This window comes from Candida parapsilosis, contig 005809 (genome assembly GCF_000182765.1).
Source record: "Candida parapsilosis strain CDC317 annotated contig 005809".
Classification (NCBI taxonomy): Eukaryota; Fungi; Ascomycota; class Pichiomycetes; order Serinales; family Debaryomycetaceae; genus Lodderomyces; species Lodderomyces parapsilosis.
In genome coordinates, this window is record NW_023503281.1 from 1,245,666 (window position 1) to 1,257,955 (window position 12,290).

General features: G+C 37.3%; 2 protein-coding genes across 2 annotated transcripts; both read right to left on the reverse strand. All coding sequences in view use genetic code 12, as the record gives it.

Annotated features, from left to right (window-relative positions):
* Positions 1-79: 79 nt before the first annotated feature.
* Positions 80-2,482, reverse strand: CPAR2_205980 (esterase/lipase family protein; the record flags this gene model as incomplete). The annotated part of the gene is made up of 1 exon (XM_036809495.1): positions 80-2,482. The coding sequence occupies one exon, from the start codon at positions 2,480-2,482 to the stop codon at positions 80-82; it is 2,403 nt and encodes an 800-aa protein (XP_036666126.1).
* A 1,346-nt stretch (positions 2,483-3,828) lies between these two features.
* On the reverse strand, positions 3,829-6,003 carry BCR1 (transcription factor BCR1; the record flags this gene model as incomplete). The annotated part of the gene is made up of 1 exon (XM_036809496.1): positions 3,829-6,003. One exon carries the CDS (start codon positions 6,001-6,003, stop codon positions 3,829-3,831), a length of 2,175 nt encoding a protein of 724 aa, XP_036666127.1.
* Between the last annotated feature and the right edge of the window lie 6,287 nt (positions 6,004-12,290).

Sequence of the window (12,290 nt, forward strand, 5' to 3'; positions counted from 1 at the left end):
AAAATATATTTATGACTTTTTATTTACAATACTACAGCACAAACTTAATCCCCTCTAATCTACAATGTACTTTTTTGCTCTAATCTAGTTTCTGGTTCATCATTCTCTTTTGCTTTAGTTTCTTTTGTTCCCAACACTTCTCCGCTTCAAACACTGCATTTAAAGCTTTACCCATGGTATCGAAATCAGTCATTAATCCAACATGAGCGGCATCACTAGCAAACTTGCCGACAATTTCTCCCGTACCTGTATGTTTATCATAAAATGTAAACCCCTTTTTCTCCGGCATGAGCCATTTTTGATGAATGACTCCATCACCGTGTCCATAAAAGAATTCGTAATAATTTCCATCTTTTATATCTTGTCTCAGACGCACCAAGGATCCTCGTACTGAGGGGATCTTGTTGCCGTAGACTATGGCCATTGGTGGGTACTCTGCAGCTAATTTGGGATCGTGTTCTAGTGAAAGTATATATTTCTTGGTTGATTCGAGGGTTTCACTCAAGTAGCGATATGCTTCAGCAAATGTGAATGAATAGTGGTCCGGGTGTGGTGTTGATTGATTGCCAGTGGAGTCCACGCCAGGTACCGAGGTAGTTGCTGCCGGTGGTTGAGGTTCGGAAGCAGTCGTGCCTTTGGATGATGGTGGTGGAGGAGTAGATGACGATGAAGACGACGATATAGGTACTGATGCTGCTGAATCAGCACTGGTTTTGCTCTTTTTCAATGATGATGATCGATACATTTTAGAAAATTTCGAACTAATCAGGTTGATACTAGGAAAGGTTGATGATGAAGTGACTGATGAAGGAGGCGAGGGAGATTTGGTTGATCCAAGACTTGACATACTCAAAGTTCTCCCCACCAGATTGTCTTTATCCTTCAACTTTTTGGATTTAGCTTCAGCTTCCAATTTCCTCTTTTCTGAAACCAAGGGGTTTAAATTATACTCAATCCAAGATTCAGGATTGAAAAAATCAATCTTGTATTTTTCCTTTGTTTTGTAATTATAAAAAGTTTCCCCACTTAGTGGTAAAAAGATGAAACTCGATCTCATCATGAAATTAGTTTCAAATGTCAAGATCTTGTCTGATAGCAAAACCGAATCACCAAATCTTATGGGACCAAGAATGTTTAAACATTCACTGGGAGAGCCCACATACACAACCGATCGAAACAATTTGGGGTTTCTTTGTACTGCCCCATGAACCATTAATCCGCCCATGGAATGTGCAATCACCAATGTGGGTTTACCAGTTTCTTGATAAATCTTGGCTAGGAATCGCTCCAATTTTTGAGACACATAATCACCACTTAGACGCCAATCGTAGCCAAACTCTTGCATATTGACTTTTGGGTTGGCATCTAGTTTCTTGATAAGTTTGCGACAAATATCGATGGGTCCAATATGAGATAGTATTCCATCGGGATAGATTTTATCTTCGGCATTCAACTCATCTTCCTTATTTGGTCCCAAGAGAAGATTGATTTTGCGTAAATTAAATCCAGCTTTCAATGGAATCCACACACGTTTATGAGTCTTGGCATCTCGAAGAATGGACCCTCTATAACCTCCCATGATGACAATATTTCCATCAATTCGATCATATATGGTTTCGTAATCAGCCAATTCCTTTTTGTTCTTGTGTGGGATCAACTCAGTCAAGTTGGATGTTATTGCATGTCTAACGGCTTCTGATCTACCACCATCTACCCCCTTGAACCCCTTGAAATAGTTTTCTTCGTCAATAGTGCTAATTGATTGTTGGCGTTGTAATCGTTGTTCAACTTTACGATGTAGTTCTTCATCAATCTTGTGGTCATTCTCGTGTCCAACAAAAGGTACATCAATCTTTTTCAACAGACTTAGATGCCTAGTCAAGTTTTCTCGTAGTGATGAAAACCCACCACCAAATGGTAAAGAAAATGAAAACACTTTTTGCTGGGGGTTGTATTGCTTCATCTTGTTATCGGTGAATGTATGATCACCAATTTTAACTTCCTGATCTTCAGTAGGCTGATCAGGGTCAGCAGTGGGGTGGGCTCTATTCTTGTCGGCTTCGTATTCATCATGAACATCTTTGATCGAATCACCACCAACAAGGGATTCTGCATCTGATTTAGTTAAACGTCGACTTAGTGTATGGGTTGCGGAAACTGGATTATATTCACGAACTTGGTCTTCATTGTCATTGCTGTTCACACTGCTGGCTCCACCATTGTGTTTACCGTTGGCATTTATTGCATCATAACTGTGTATATTGATGTTTTCAGCACCTCCATTTGCCTCGGCGCCGTCGTCTTCTTCTTCTTCAGAGTCCATACTATCTTCGTCGTCCAGTATTTCCTCACGATTAAGCAATTTGGCCTGGTAATCAGTTCCAGCATGGGCATCAAGCGTTGGTTGCGGCAGTAAAAAGCTTAATTGATCCGAAGGTGATTTCGGAGGTGACGACAACGGTGACTCTCTTGTGGAAACCATAGGTGAGGGAGATGGGAGGGATTAGTGAACGTGTTTAATGGCGAAGATATCTAGCTCTTCAAAAGGAAAAGTAGTGATGTTTTTTCAAAGAAAAGGTTAGAATCTCGGGGGAGGATTTAATAAAATCGGAAATCGGCGCGATGGGATAAATCGGGAACAGGCCAGAAATGAAAAATAATATTATTATAACGCGCGGGTAAAATAATGACAGGGATGTTGCGATGTGCTAAAAGGTGTTTGATGAAAGTTTGACACCACTAGAGTGGAACGAGAAGCTTGATGAAGAGAAAAGGAAGTCAAAGTTTATTCTTTAAGTGGTGACAGCGTAGAAAGAGAGAGAGAGAGAGCAATCTTGTCACCATAGTAATGACTATTATCATTTGCGAACATGATTTATTTCATTGTTGTCTAGTTTGTGTGACTTTTATTTGAGTTTATTCAGTCAGTCACATACACACACACACACTTGAGGATCATAAAAATTCATTCAATCATATCGTCGGATCTTACTGAGAATCCAATTTTTCTCTTTCTGATTGACACATTGGGTACAGGGTACAGAGTACGGGGTACGGGGTACGTCCCCCCTTTCTTCGATTACCCCACAGAAAAAATTGACCCCAACACTATAAATGTTGGTGCTAAATAAACACTAACTGGTCCTCTGCATTTAAGTTCCATGTTTTTAAAATTCTCATAACCATTGTCCCCCCCCCTCCCACCAACCACTTTTGAGGCTCATCCCACTGGATCTCTCTCTGACGTATTTCTCTTGGCATATGATATTTTTATTATCGTATCTTTAGTCGTTTACAAATACTATTATTAGTGCATTTCAGAGATGTAACCGTATTCATTTTTCCATTTTTATTTTATTTTTATTTTTATTTTTTTCATTTTATCGCCGTGCACTGAAAAACGGTTGTTAAACAATAATTTTCTCCCGTTGGTTCTGTTTTGTAATTCCGATCAACACTATCACAAGGTTTCTATATGGGGAGGATTGAAGAAAAGCGGAGAGACAAACAAATACAATTTTCAAAGTGGGCGTGAGGATATACCGATAATTACGCACGGAACAATAGAATGTAACCCAATTAGAAAGGGGGGGGCTAACCACTTACTCTCGTGCCAAGTTTTCTTGACTCAACTATTTTTTATCTTCGTCGGATTTATACATTTTATATCCGATTAATCGGTCTCAAAAGAGAAAAAGAAGCGCAAGATGAAAAAGAAAGATATAAAGTTACACGTTTTTGATACATCGATTATACAATTAAAAAACGAAGTAAAGAAAATGTTTGTTGTACCTAATGACAAAACCAGTACATCCCCACTTTCCTCGATCATTGTCTCTTTTCATCGTTATTCAAGACACCTTTCAACCAATTACTCTTGCCTAAAGTTTCGCTAGTTGTTGTGTTCATGGAAGTGCTCGCAGTAACATTAGCGTTGTTGTTACTCGTAGACGCTATAGTGGTACTCTCTTCTTCATTATGGATTAAGCTCCCCACACTACCTATGCTATGTCCATTGACATTTCTAACGTCTCTCCTTTCACCACCACCAACACTTGCATTGTTCACATTCATGGGTCCACCACCATTGGACGAATGGAAGTTGCCTGGTATAGGCAAATTTTTAATTGAGGGTAAACTATTATTATTATTGAGATCATGTGTTTGGGTTGTTGGTGTTGAAGTCAGGGGGAATTGTTGTGACAAAGGAGACTTCATCATACCATTAACCGCGTTGCTATTATTAGTCAATGAAGTTGATCTTGGATAAGATATCGACAATGACCCCTGTTGTTGTTGCTGTTGTTGTTGCTGTTGCTGTTGCTGTTGCTGTTGCATTGACAATGGCGTCCTACTATTTGATCCAAATGACATATGAAACATTGGCGATAACGGACTCACTAAATGAGGTGTTGACGATGCAACAGATGACGCTGATTTCGGGGGTGGTGGGAAACTAGTACCAATATTGTTCAATCCACTGATACTGGTTGCACCGCCTCCTTGACCAGACAGTGGGTCAACTTCACTCATGGCTGATCTTGGAGCTGGTAATTGGGCCAGTTTTATGGTTCCACCACCATTGACAAGATCAATATCTTCATCGCTTTCATAAGTTGAGTGGTGTAATGATAATGGCTGTGGTCTCTTTTTCGGTTTAAATGTATGAGTCGGTATTTTTAATTCATCGGATGAAGAATTGGCGTTACCGGCGGTAGGAGTACACTGTGATTGCTGCTGTTGTTGCTCTTGTTCATATGAGTCTTTATTTATCTGAGGTAATGTAGTTTGTAGCTGTGGTTGCTGCTGTTGATCCACTTGATGAGGCAATGGAGGTAATGGTTTATGCTGTGATTGTGATTGTTGTAGAGGTACCAGATACTGTCCATTATATACACTTGGAATAGGCACGTGACTAGAAAATGGCTGTCCCTGTAGTGGTTGCTGCTGTTGATGTTGTCCTTGTGTAGGATAGTTTCCTGGCATGTATACTTGATTCCCATAGTGAGATGGAGTGAAAGAAGATGTTGGATTTTGTGATGGTGGTACAGGTGATGGTTGTCCATAAGTATATTGTGATTGCAATTGTAGTTGTTGTGGTTGCTGTTGTCGTTGTTGCAGCAGTTGCAAATTTGCACTCTCGTGTTGTTGCTGTTGCTGTTGCTGATGCTGTTGCTGTTTTTTTTGTTCACTTTGCTTCATCTTCTTTTTCAATTTTGATCGTTCAATCAACAATTTACTATCACTCTTGTCCTTGGTTAAATATGTCTCATAAGCATGTACTGTTTGTTTATGTTGACGTAAATTATCCAATCTACTGAAATTCTTGGAACAATACGGACACGTAAATGGTCGTTCACCGGTGTGTTTTCTCTTGTGTCTTGCTAAATGCTCACTACGAGTGAATGACATATTACAACCAGGATATCCAGTGCACTGAAAAACTCTTCCTTTACTTGATCGTTTACTTTTAGGTTTGGAGCCATTGGTATTGTTTGATGATGACAGGGCAGCTGATTCTGTTGACGAAGAAGAAGAAATGGTTGATATGGTGGATATAGTAGAATGAGTGGCATTTGTTATTGTTGGTGTCAATTGTGGGAAAGACGATAATACTCCAGCACTGCCGTTGGCGGTGGAACTGTTGGGACTAGAGTTGTGGTGGAGGTGATGATGGTTGTGGTTGTTGCTATTGTTGCTAACGTTGCTAGTGAGTAGTGGTGGTGGTGCTCTTAGCGAAGGTAAAGGATAATGTTGCTGTGAGGATATTATTGGTGGAGGAGGAAGTGTAGCATTTATTTGTGATCGTTGTGATTGAGGGTAATGCTGTGATTGTGGTGGCAGTTGCAGGGAACTACCAAAAGGACGATGAGACGAGTAGTGGTGGGCAGATATTGGTGGTAATGAATTTATTCCTGGTAAATGTGGCTGTGTTGGTGGTAGTTGCTGCAGGTGCAGATGTTGTTGTTGTTGAGGAGACAGCGGTGACTGTATTGAGTTCATTTTAGCTTCCGTATCAAGGGTATCCTAATGAAGAGTATATTTCTATGCGCGTAGGTTAAGATATGTTGGCTGGTGTAGGAGGATACTTTTTTTTTTTTTGCAAATATAGTCTGATTATATTAACTGTTTCCTGCCATCTACTTTGTTCTTGCTTCACCTGGTTTGTCAACAATATGCAAATGTGGCAATTTCTCTATAGTGGACGGATGGTATTGTGGAGGTCAAATGTGCATAAGATACCAGCGTGGATTAGTGTTGAGTTAATAGTTTTACAATTTGTTGTTGTCCAGTGGTGCGTTTTTGAACTTGTCAATGTAGGATAGATTTGGGCGTGGTTCTATTGCAAGTGAGTGGCAGTAGTAGTAGCAGTAGTAGCAGTAGTAGCAGTAGTAGTAGTGTACGGTAGGTGGGTTGACGGGTGTATCTGCTGTGGTTGGTTTGAAGAAAGAAAGGGGTTTTTTGAATTTTGTTGTCGTTGTTAGGAAAAAAGAAAAACAAAAAAAAAAAAATTCTCACACAGCGTTGTGTGTTGTGTGCTGTGTGTATATGTGTGTGTGTGTGTGTTCCTTTCAATCCAAAAAAAAAAAAAAGAAGCCGTGCTCCGTTGTATAAAAATTCTATTTGTTTGGCTTCTTTATTCTTTATTGTTTTAATGCTTTGTGAAACTTTCTATGTAGTGTATCTTTTCTTTTTAGTTTTAGTAGTATAGTAACAATCTATGTAGCATGTATACATATATCTTAGTACTAAACAATCTAAATACTATGCTGGCTCATCCAGTCCTGGAAAAACATCCCATGGTGAATGTGATGTGTGCAAAAGGTAAAATGCGTGTTTTTTTTGTTCTGTGTCGTATTTGTTTTTTTTTCTGTGTCGTTTTTTTTGTCTTCTTTTTCCATTATGCAATATGACGTAACAAGAGGAGCAGAGGAAGCAAAGAGATAAAAGGGGGTCAATCAATTGAAGGATTTCTCTATATTCACTGGGTATTACTACTATTTACTCTTTTATAAGAGTATTCTTTGGATCTGCTGGCTTTCGTACTGTAGTACTTACTCATGTTGTACTAAACCGTATGTATGTATGTATGTATGTATGTATGTAGTGTAACTCATTTTTTTTTTTTTTTTTGTTCATCAGTGTCAAAGTAGCAGAAAGTATGCTATGCAATGTCTAAAATACTTTGCAAAAGATGGCAAGATGCTGGTTCTTTGCATTCTTCCGTTAATTCTGTATATGTACTTAAAGTTACGATGTTTGATTTTTATACAAATGAGTAGTCTTTAAGCTTGTATGTGTGTTGTGTATGTTGTGTATGTATATATTATATGTGGGTTATAGTGTTAGCTTGTGCAAAAAAAAAAAAAAAAAAAAATAAAAGAAAAAGACTAATCAATCATGCATTTTCTTATTTTTTTGTTTGTTTGTTTGTTTGTCACATTTTGCTTCATTTTTTTTTTTCTTTTTAGGTTGTATTTGTGACACTGTTTGTTTGCCACTTTGTTATTTTATTGTTAAAGGTACACACAGATACACACAGATACACATACAGATACAGATACAAATACAATGGTGATATCGGGTTTAACATTGGACAGAATTAGTAATGCTGTGTTCTACGTTATATACCAGTTGTAACATAAAACGAAAAGGAGACACAGAGTGGAAAGTAAAAGTCATTTACTCTAAAAAAAAAACTCGTCTGCGTGTAGTAGAATGTCCCACAATACTGTTGTTAAAATATGTAAAAGAATATGGTGCAATTATAAACGACTGGGTATTAGACGATAACAAGTATGGACACAAAGATAAAACAACAAGCAGGGATTGCCTCCTCTTTTTCTTTGTATATGGCCCCCCGTCAACTGCCTAAAACATAGGATCGTGGCTTAACAACGTACACGTATGGGAACTATACAAGAAAAATTAGTTTCAAAGGGGAAGCACAACACTAAGAGGGGGCTATACTGGAGAAGAAGAAGAAGGAAAAATTTTCTCTTCTTCTTCTTCTTCTCAAAAGGTACACAAGAACAAAAAAGATATATTTTAAGGAGAAGGAAGTAAGGAAACACATATAATATTTTCTTAAAAACACAAACCAAAAGCACCTTGTTTTCCTAAAGAATATCGTCAGATATTTCTTTCATTCCACTCTGTTAAACTTTGGCAAGAGCCAAAGCTAACATCAAGTGAAAAAAAATGTTACAGGACGATTGCTATGATGTATATATTATTCCTTTTCATATGAAGAGCGATGGCAATTCGAATATTGATAAATGATTATAGTTTTATAAAAGGACGTGTAAGTGTGATAAAAAACAAAAGTAAAAATAAATCAAAAAAAAAAAAAAAAAAAAAAACGGACCACATATGCGCATTGTGTCAACTTTTTTAAGAGAACAATAAGGAACCAACAGGAACAAGCACTAATACGAACGAATAAAACCAGGACTCAACAATGTAGTACGACTCCACTTCCATTGTTTTGAGAGAGCAACGCTTCATAGCTTAGCTTTTTCTATAAAATAGTGCTTACAATCAAAGACGAGGTAGTAACGAATGTCATAGTGTAGAAATTACTTGGTACCTTATGTATAAAAGGTACACACACACGACCAACAAAAAAAAAAAAGGGGGAAGACAGGAGAGAGAGAGAGAAAAGTAAGGAGAAAAAAAAAAATAATAATAGTGGGTGTTTTCTACGCATGAACGAGATCTCTATTTCTCTTTTTCTTTGCATTCCCCTTTTCCTGTACTCTTCATTATCTCTCTTTCCTCTCCACCAGTCACATACCTCACATGGCCCTTCTCTCTCTCTCTCTCTCTATTTCTCTCCTCAACTAACTAATATAGCTAACTACCCGTTCTACAACCGTCTCAATCTTTTTTTTTTTTCAGACTGTGCCTAACACATGCATTACTAGATTACATAATCTTTACATAATAACTACACTCGTATTGTCTCTATTGTTTCTTTGTAACGCGCATTTAACCGAAACGACAGAACGAAAGAAAAAAAAGAAACAAACTCCACCAAATAATAGAAAATGCATAATATTATCTTACGTGTTTCCCATAATTTAGCTATGACTTGGTACATGCGAAGATTGTCATCATCTTCATCATCTTCATCGTCTCGGATGCCCAACACTTTAGCAAAGAGATGAACGGAATTATGCAAACCCATTAGACAAGGTGGCCACTATATTCTGCATTCTCTTTTCTCATTTTGTTTGCCCCACTTTTGCTAATTTTTAGTTTTGCCTGTTTCTACTACTGAAAAAAAAAAAAAAAAAAAAAGTACAAGAAAAAATATCTCATTAGCATCAATAATCCCCATAACAAATCTAAACCCTAAAGGCTATTTACAGAATATATATTCTTCTTTCTATATTTCTTCCTCCATATATTCAAACTTTATATAGCCAGTGAGAAGAAAGTGTTGCATTGTTTCGCACTTAGTAATAATTTAGTAAAAAGAAGTAAAACACAATCACAAAACAAAAGGTGTTGCGTTTTGTGAAGCCAAAACATACTATGATACAGAAGCGGTAAGATACTATTACAACAGCAACGGTGGAGTTGAGCATTATCTGGAAATTAAGATGGAGAGCCTTACCACCGGGAGGATTCACCCACTTGCAATATGGAAGAGTAACACACATTATGCAAACATCTATATACTCTTCTCCTGTTTTGGTTAAGATGTTTTAAATTATGCATACAAAAACAAAAAACTAAAGAGAGCATCATCATTACCATAAATGCGTGAAATAATACTTCTCCACTACGTTTATGTACTTTACTAATCGTCAATCTTTCAAAGAAAATATTACTATTCACATCATCAGATGTTTTGTCGTGTGACTATCTTGCGAAAAGATTCATTGTTTCAATACTAATTTACCCTCTGCTCGCTAATTCGTCGAAAGCTTGGAGGAGAATGGACGCGAATGAACGTCATCTATTTCCTGGCTCATTCGAGTCTCACGTAGTTATTCGTATGTATTGATAGATGTTAGACTTCCTTCCGTAGTGGCCTTGTCGATGCAAAGAATAAATAAAAAGACAAGTAAATTGTCTTTGTAGTTACAAACACGTTAGGGTTGTTTGAATAATGCAGGCTTTGTTTGGTTTTTGACGGTCAATCCTTTGTTCTAAAGTCGGCTTTAAGATCAACAAATTGGACCCTTTTTTGAATCTAGTTGGTGAAAAAGTTTAGATAAGATCTGCAATACTACGCGATAGAAGCTCACCTGATTTTACTTTGCAATACTTGTCTTGTCATGTGAGAATAATTGTTGTTGTAGTTCTATTGAGGTTAACTCCCCTTTCAAGGGTGTAATTGAAGTATGAGCTTACTATACCAGTTTTAAAACAGCGCAGTAGAAGCAATCGCACATGTATATATACATAGATATATATACTATCTAATACCTTTGGGAAACAAAATTGTAAACGATTGCTTAATATTAAGAGACTTGTATTTGCAACTTGATCGGGAGATGACTTGCGATGCAAGCATAGGCGAGGTTTCTCTTAGCAAACAAACTACCTTGACGATACATCCGTCCCATGTTGTCATTCAGAGATAGAAAGAAAATCGTTTTTCAACAGTCGTTCTCCACTTTAAAGAAACAGCAACTCATCCTGGTTTCGAGTACTGATTTTGCGCATTGGCGAAAGAAAAAAAAAAGAGCAAAAAAAAAGCGCAATTTGATTTCTTGTATTTGTGACGAAAAAAGATGCCGCGAGCTAATAACCGTAAGAAAGGTGAGAGATGGTAGTTCTTGTTTACATTGAATAAATCAGTGACTTGCAATGTGTAAGTCGGGTTATGACGTGCGTTCATTAAGCTATAGTTATGTAGTTAGTTGTTTGCTATAGTGTTTGTTTGGTGATTGCTCCAATGTTAGTTTGGCAATTGCACCAATGTTAGTGCTAGTTTCTAGTAATCTTCCTTTGACCTTTCAACAGTATTTTCCCCATTGATCTCTTTTTCTCTCATATTTATACCTTGTCCCATTAATCGTATGCTTCTCCAAAGTCCAATCTTATTTTGACCAGTTCACACTTCCTTAAAATCTCATCAATTTGAAGGGGGAGAAGCATTGGGGATAAAGGAGCCGAATCCTTTTACTTCACTTCTTCTCACTTTTCCTTTCACAAATTGTAGTTCTATGGATATGGCCTAAAAACTGCTTTACAGCCGTCACATTTGGAATAATTGATAATTCGACAAACCATCAAATACAACTTAGTTTATTTATGCCTAATTCGGAAAGAATAGAAGAATCGCGTTTTCGGTTTTCAGTTTTACCTTTTTTGTTTTCGTGTAATCGTGTTCAATAAATTGATTATTTTCTATTGTGCACATGTACACTACCTATTCTGTTTTCTGAATGGAAGTTCTTCGAAGATTAAAGAATGTTTTGAAATGCAGAATCCTTTTTGGTCAACGCACGCACGCACTACTATTAGTTTAAGTTTGCTATCTTTTTCGCAATCCAATGCTGTGCCTGCCAGCCCCTGAGAGTCGCCACCAGATAAACTCTATGAAGGGTGGTTTCATACCCCAGTAGTTGGAGTTGCCTTCAGTACATAACTTGTAGATTGTGGTATTGGCGATTGGATATTAGAAAGCATCCGGTGGTTAGGATATTTTATTGTTGATTACCATTATTATCAAATATTATAACTATATGTATCTTGTGTTATGTTGTGTATACAATCTAAGACACCAAAGATAAATATAAACAAGTGATATAACACAATTTACACATTTCTTATAAAAAAGTAACTGAAGTCATTCACCTATTAGATAAACCTCAACTTTTTCTCAACAAATAAACATTCATCAACGCCACTCGTCGCCCCCAACCACCACCGGCTGTTTAAACTGGACCCTTCCTGATCCCATTCAAGTTGCCATTAGACGAACGCCTAACTAAAATTATTGGTTGTCACTATTTTTTTTCTTTGCAGCTTCTGCGTCTTTCCAAAACATTCTTTTTAATTTTTTTTGATCTAAACTGTGTGTGTGTGTCTGTGTGTGTGCGTTTGTTTGGTCTACACGTTACAAAACCCACCCACCCATCTCACAAATCACACTCCTACAACTTTTCCAATTTTGACATACGTATTAAAATAAATAGGAAAACATCCGACCCCCGCCTTCCCAGCCACAGACCAAAAACGAAGATCACAGAAAAGAACCAAAACGGATTTTTTAGAAATTTATCATATAAGAAACCACTTTTAAACAAGCTGAATTCTTTTACCATCTG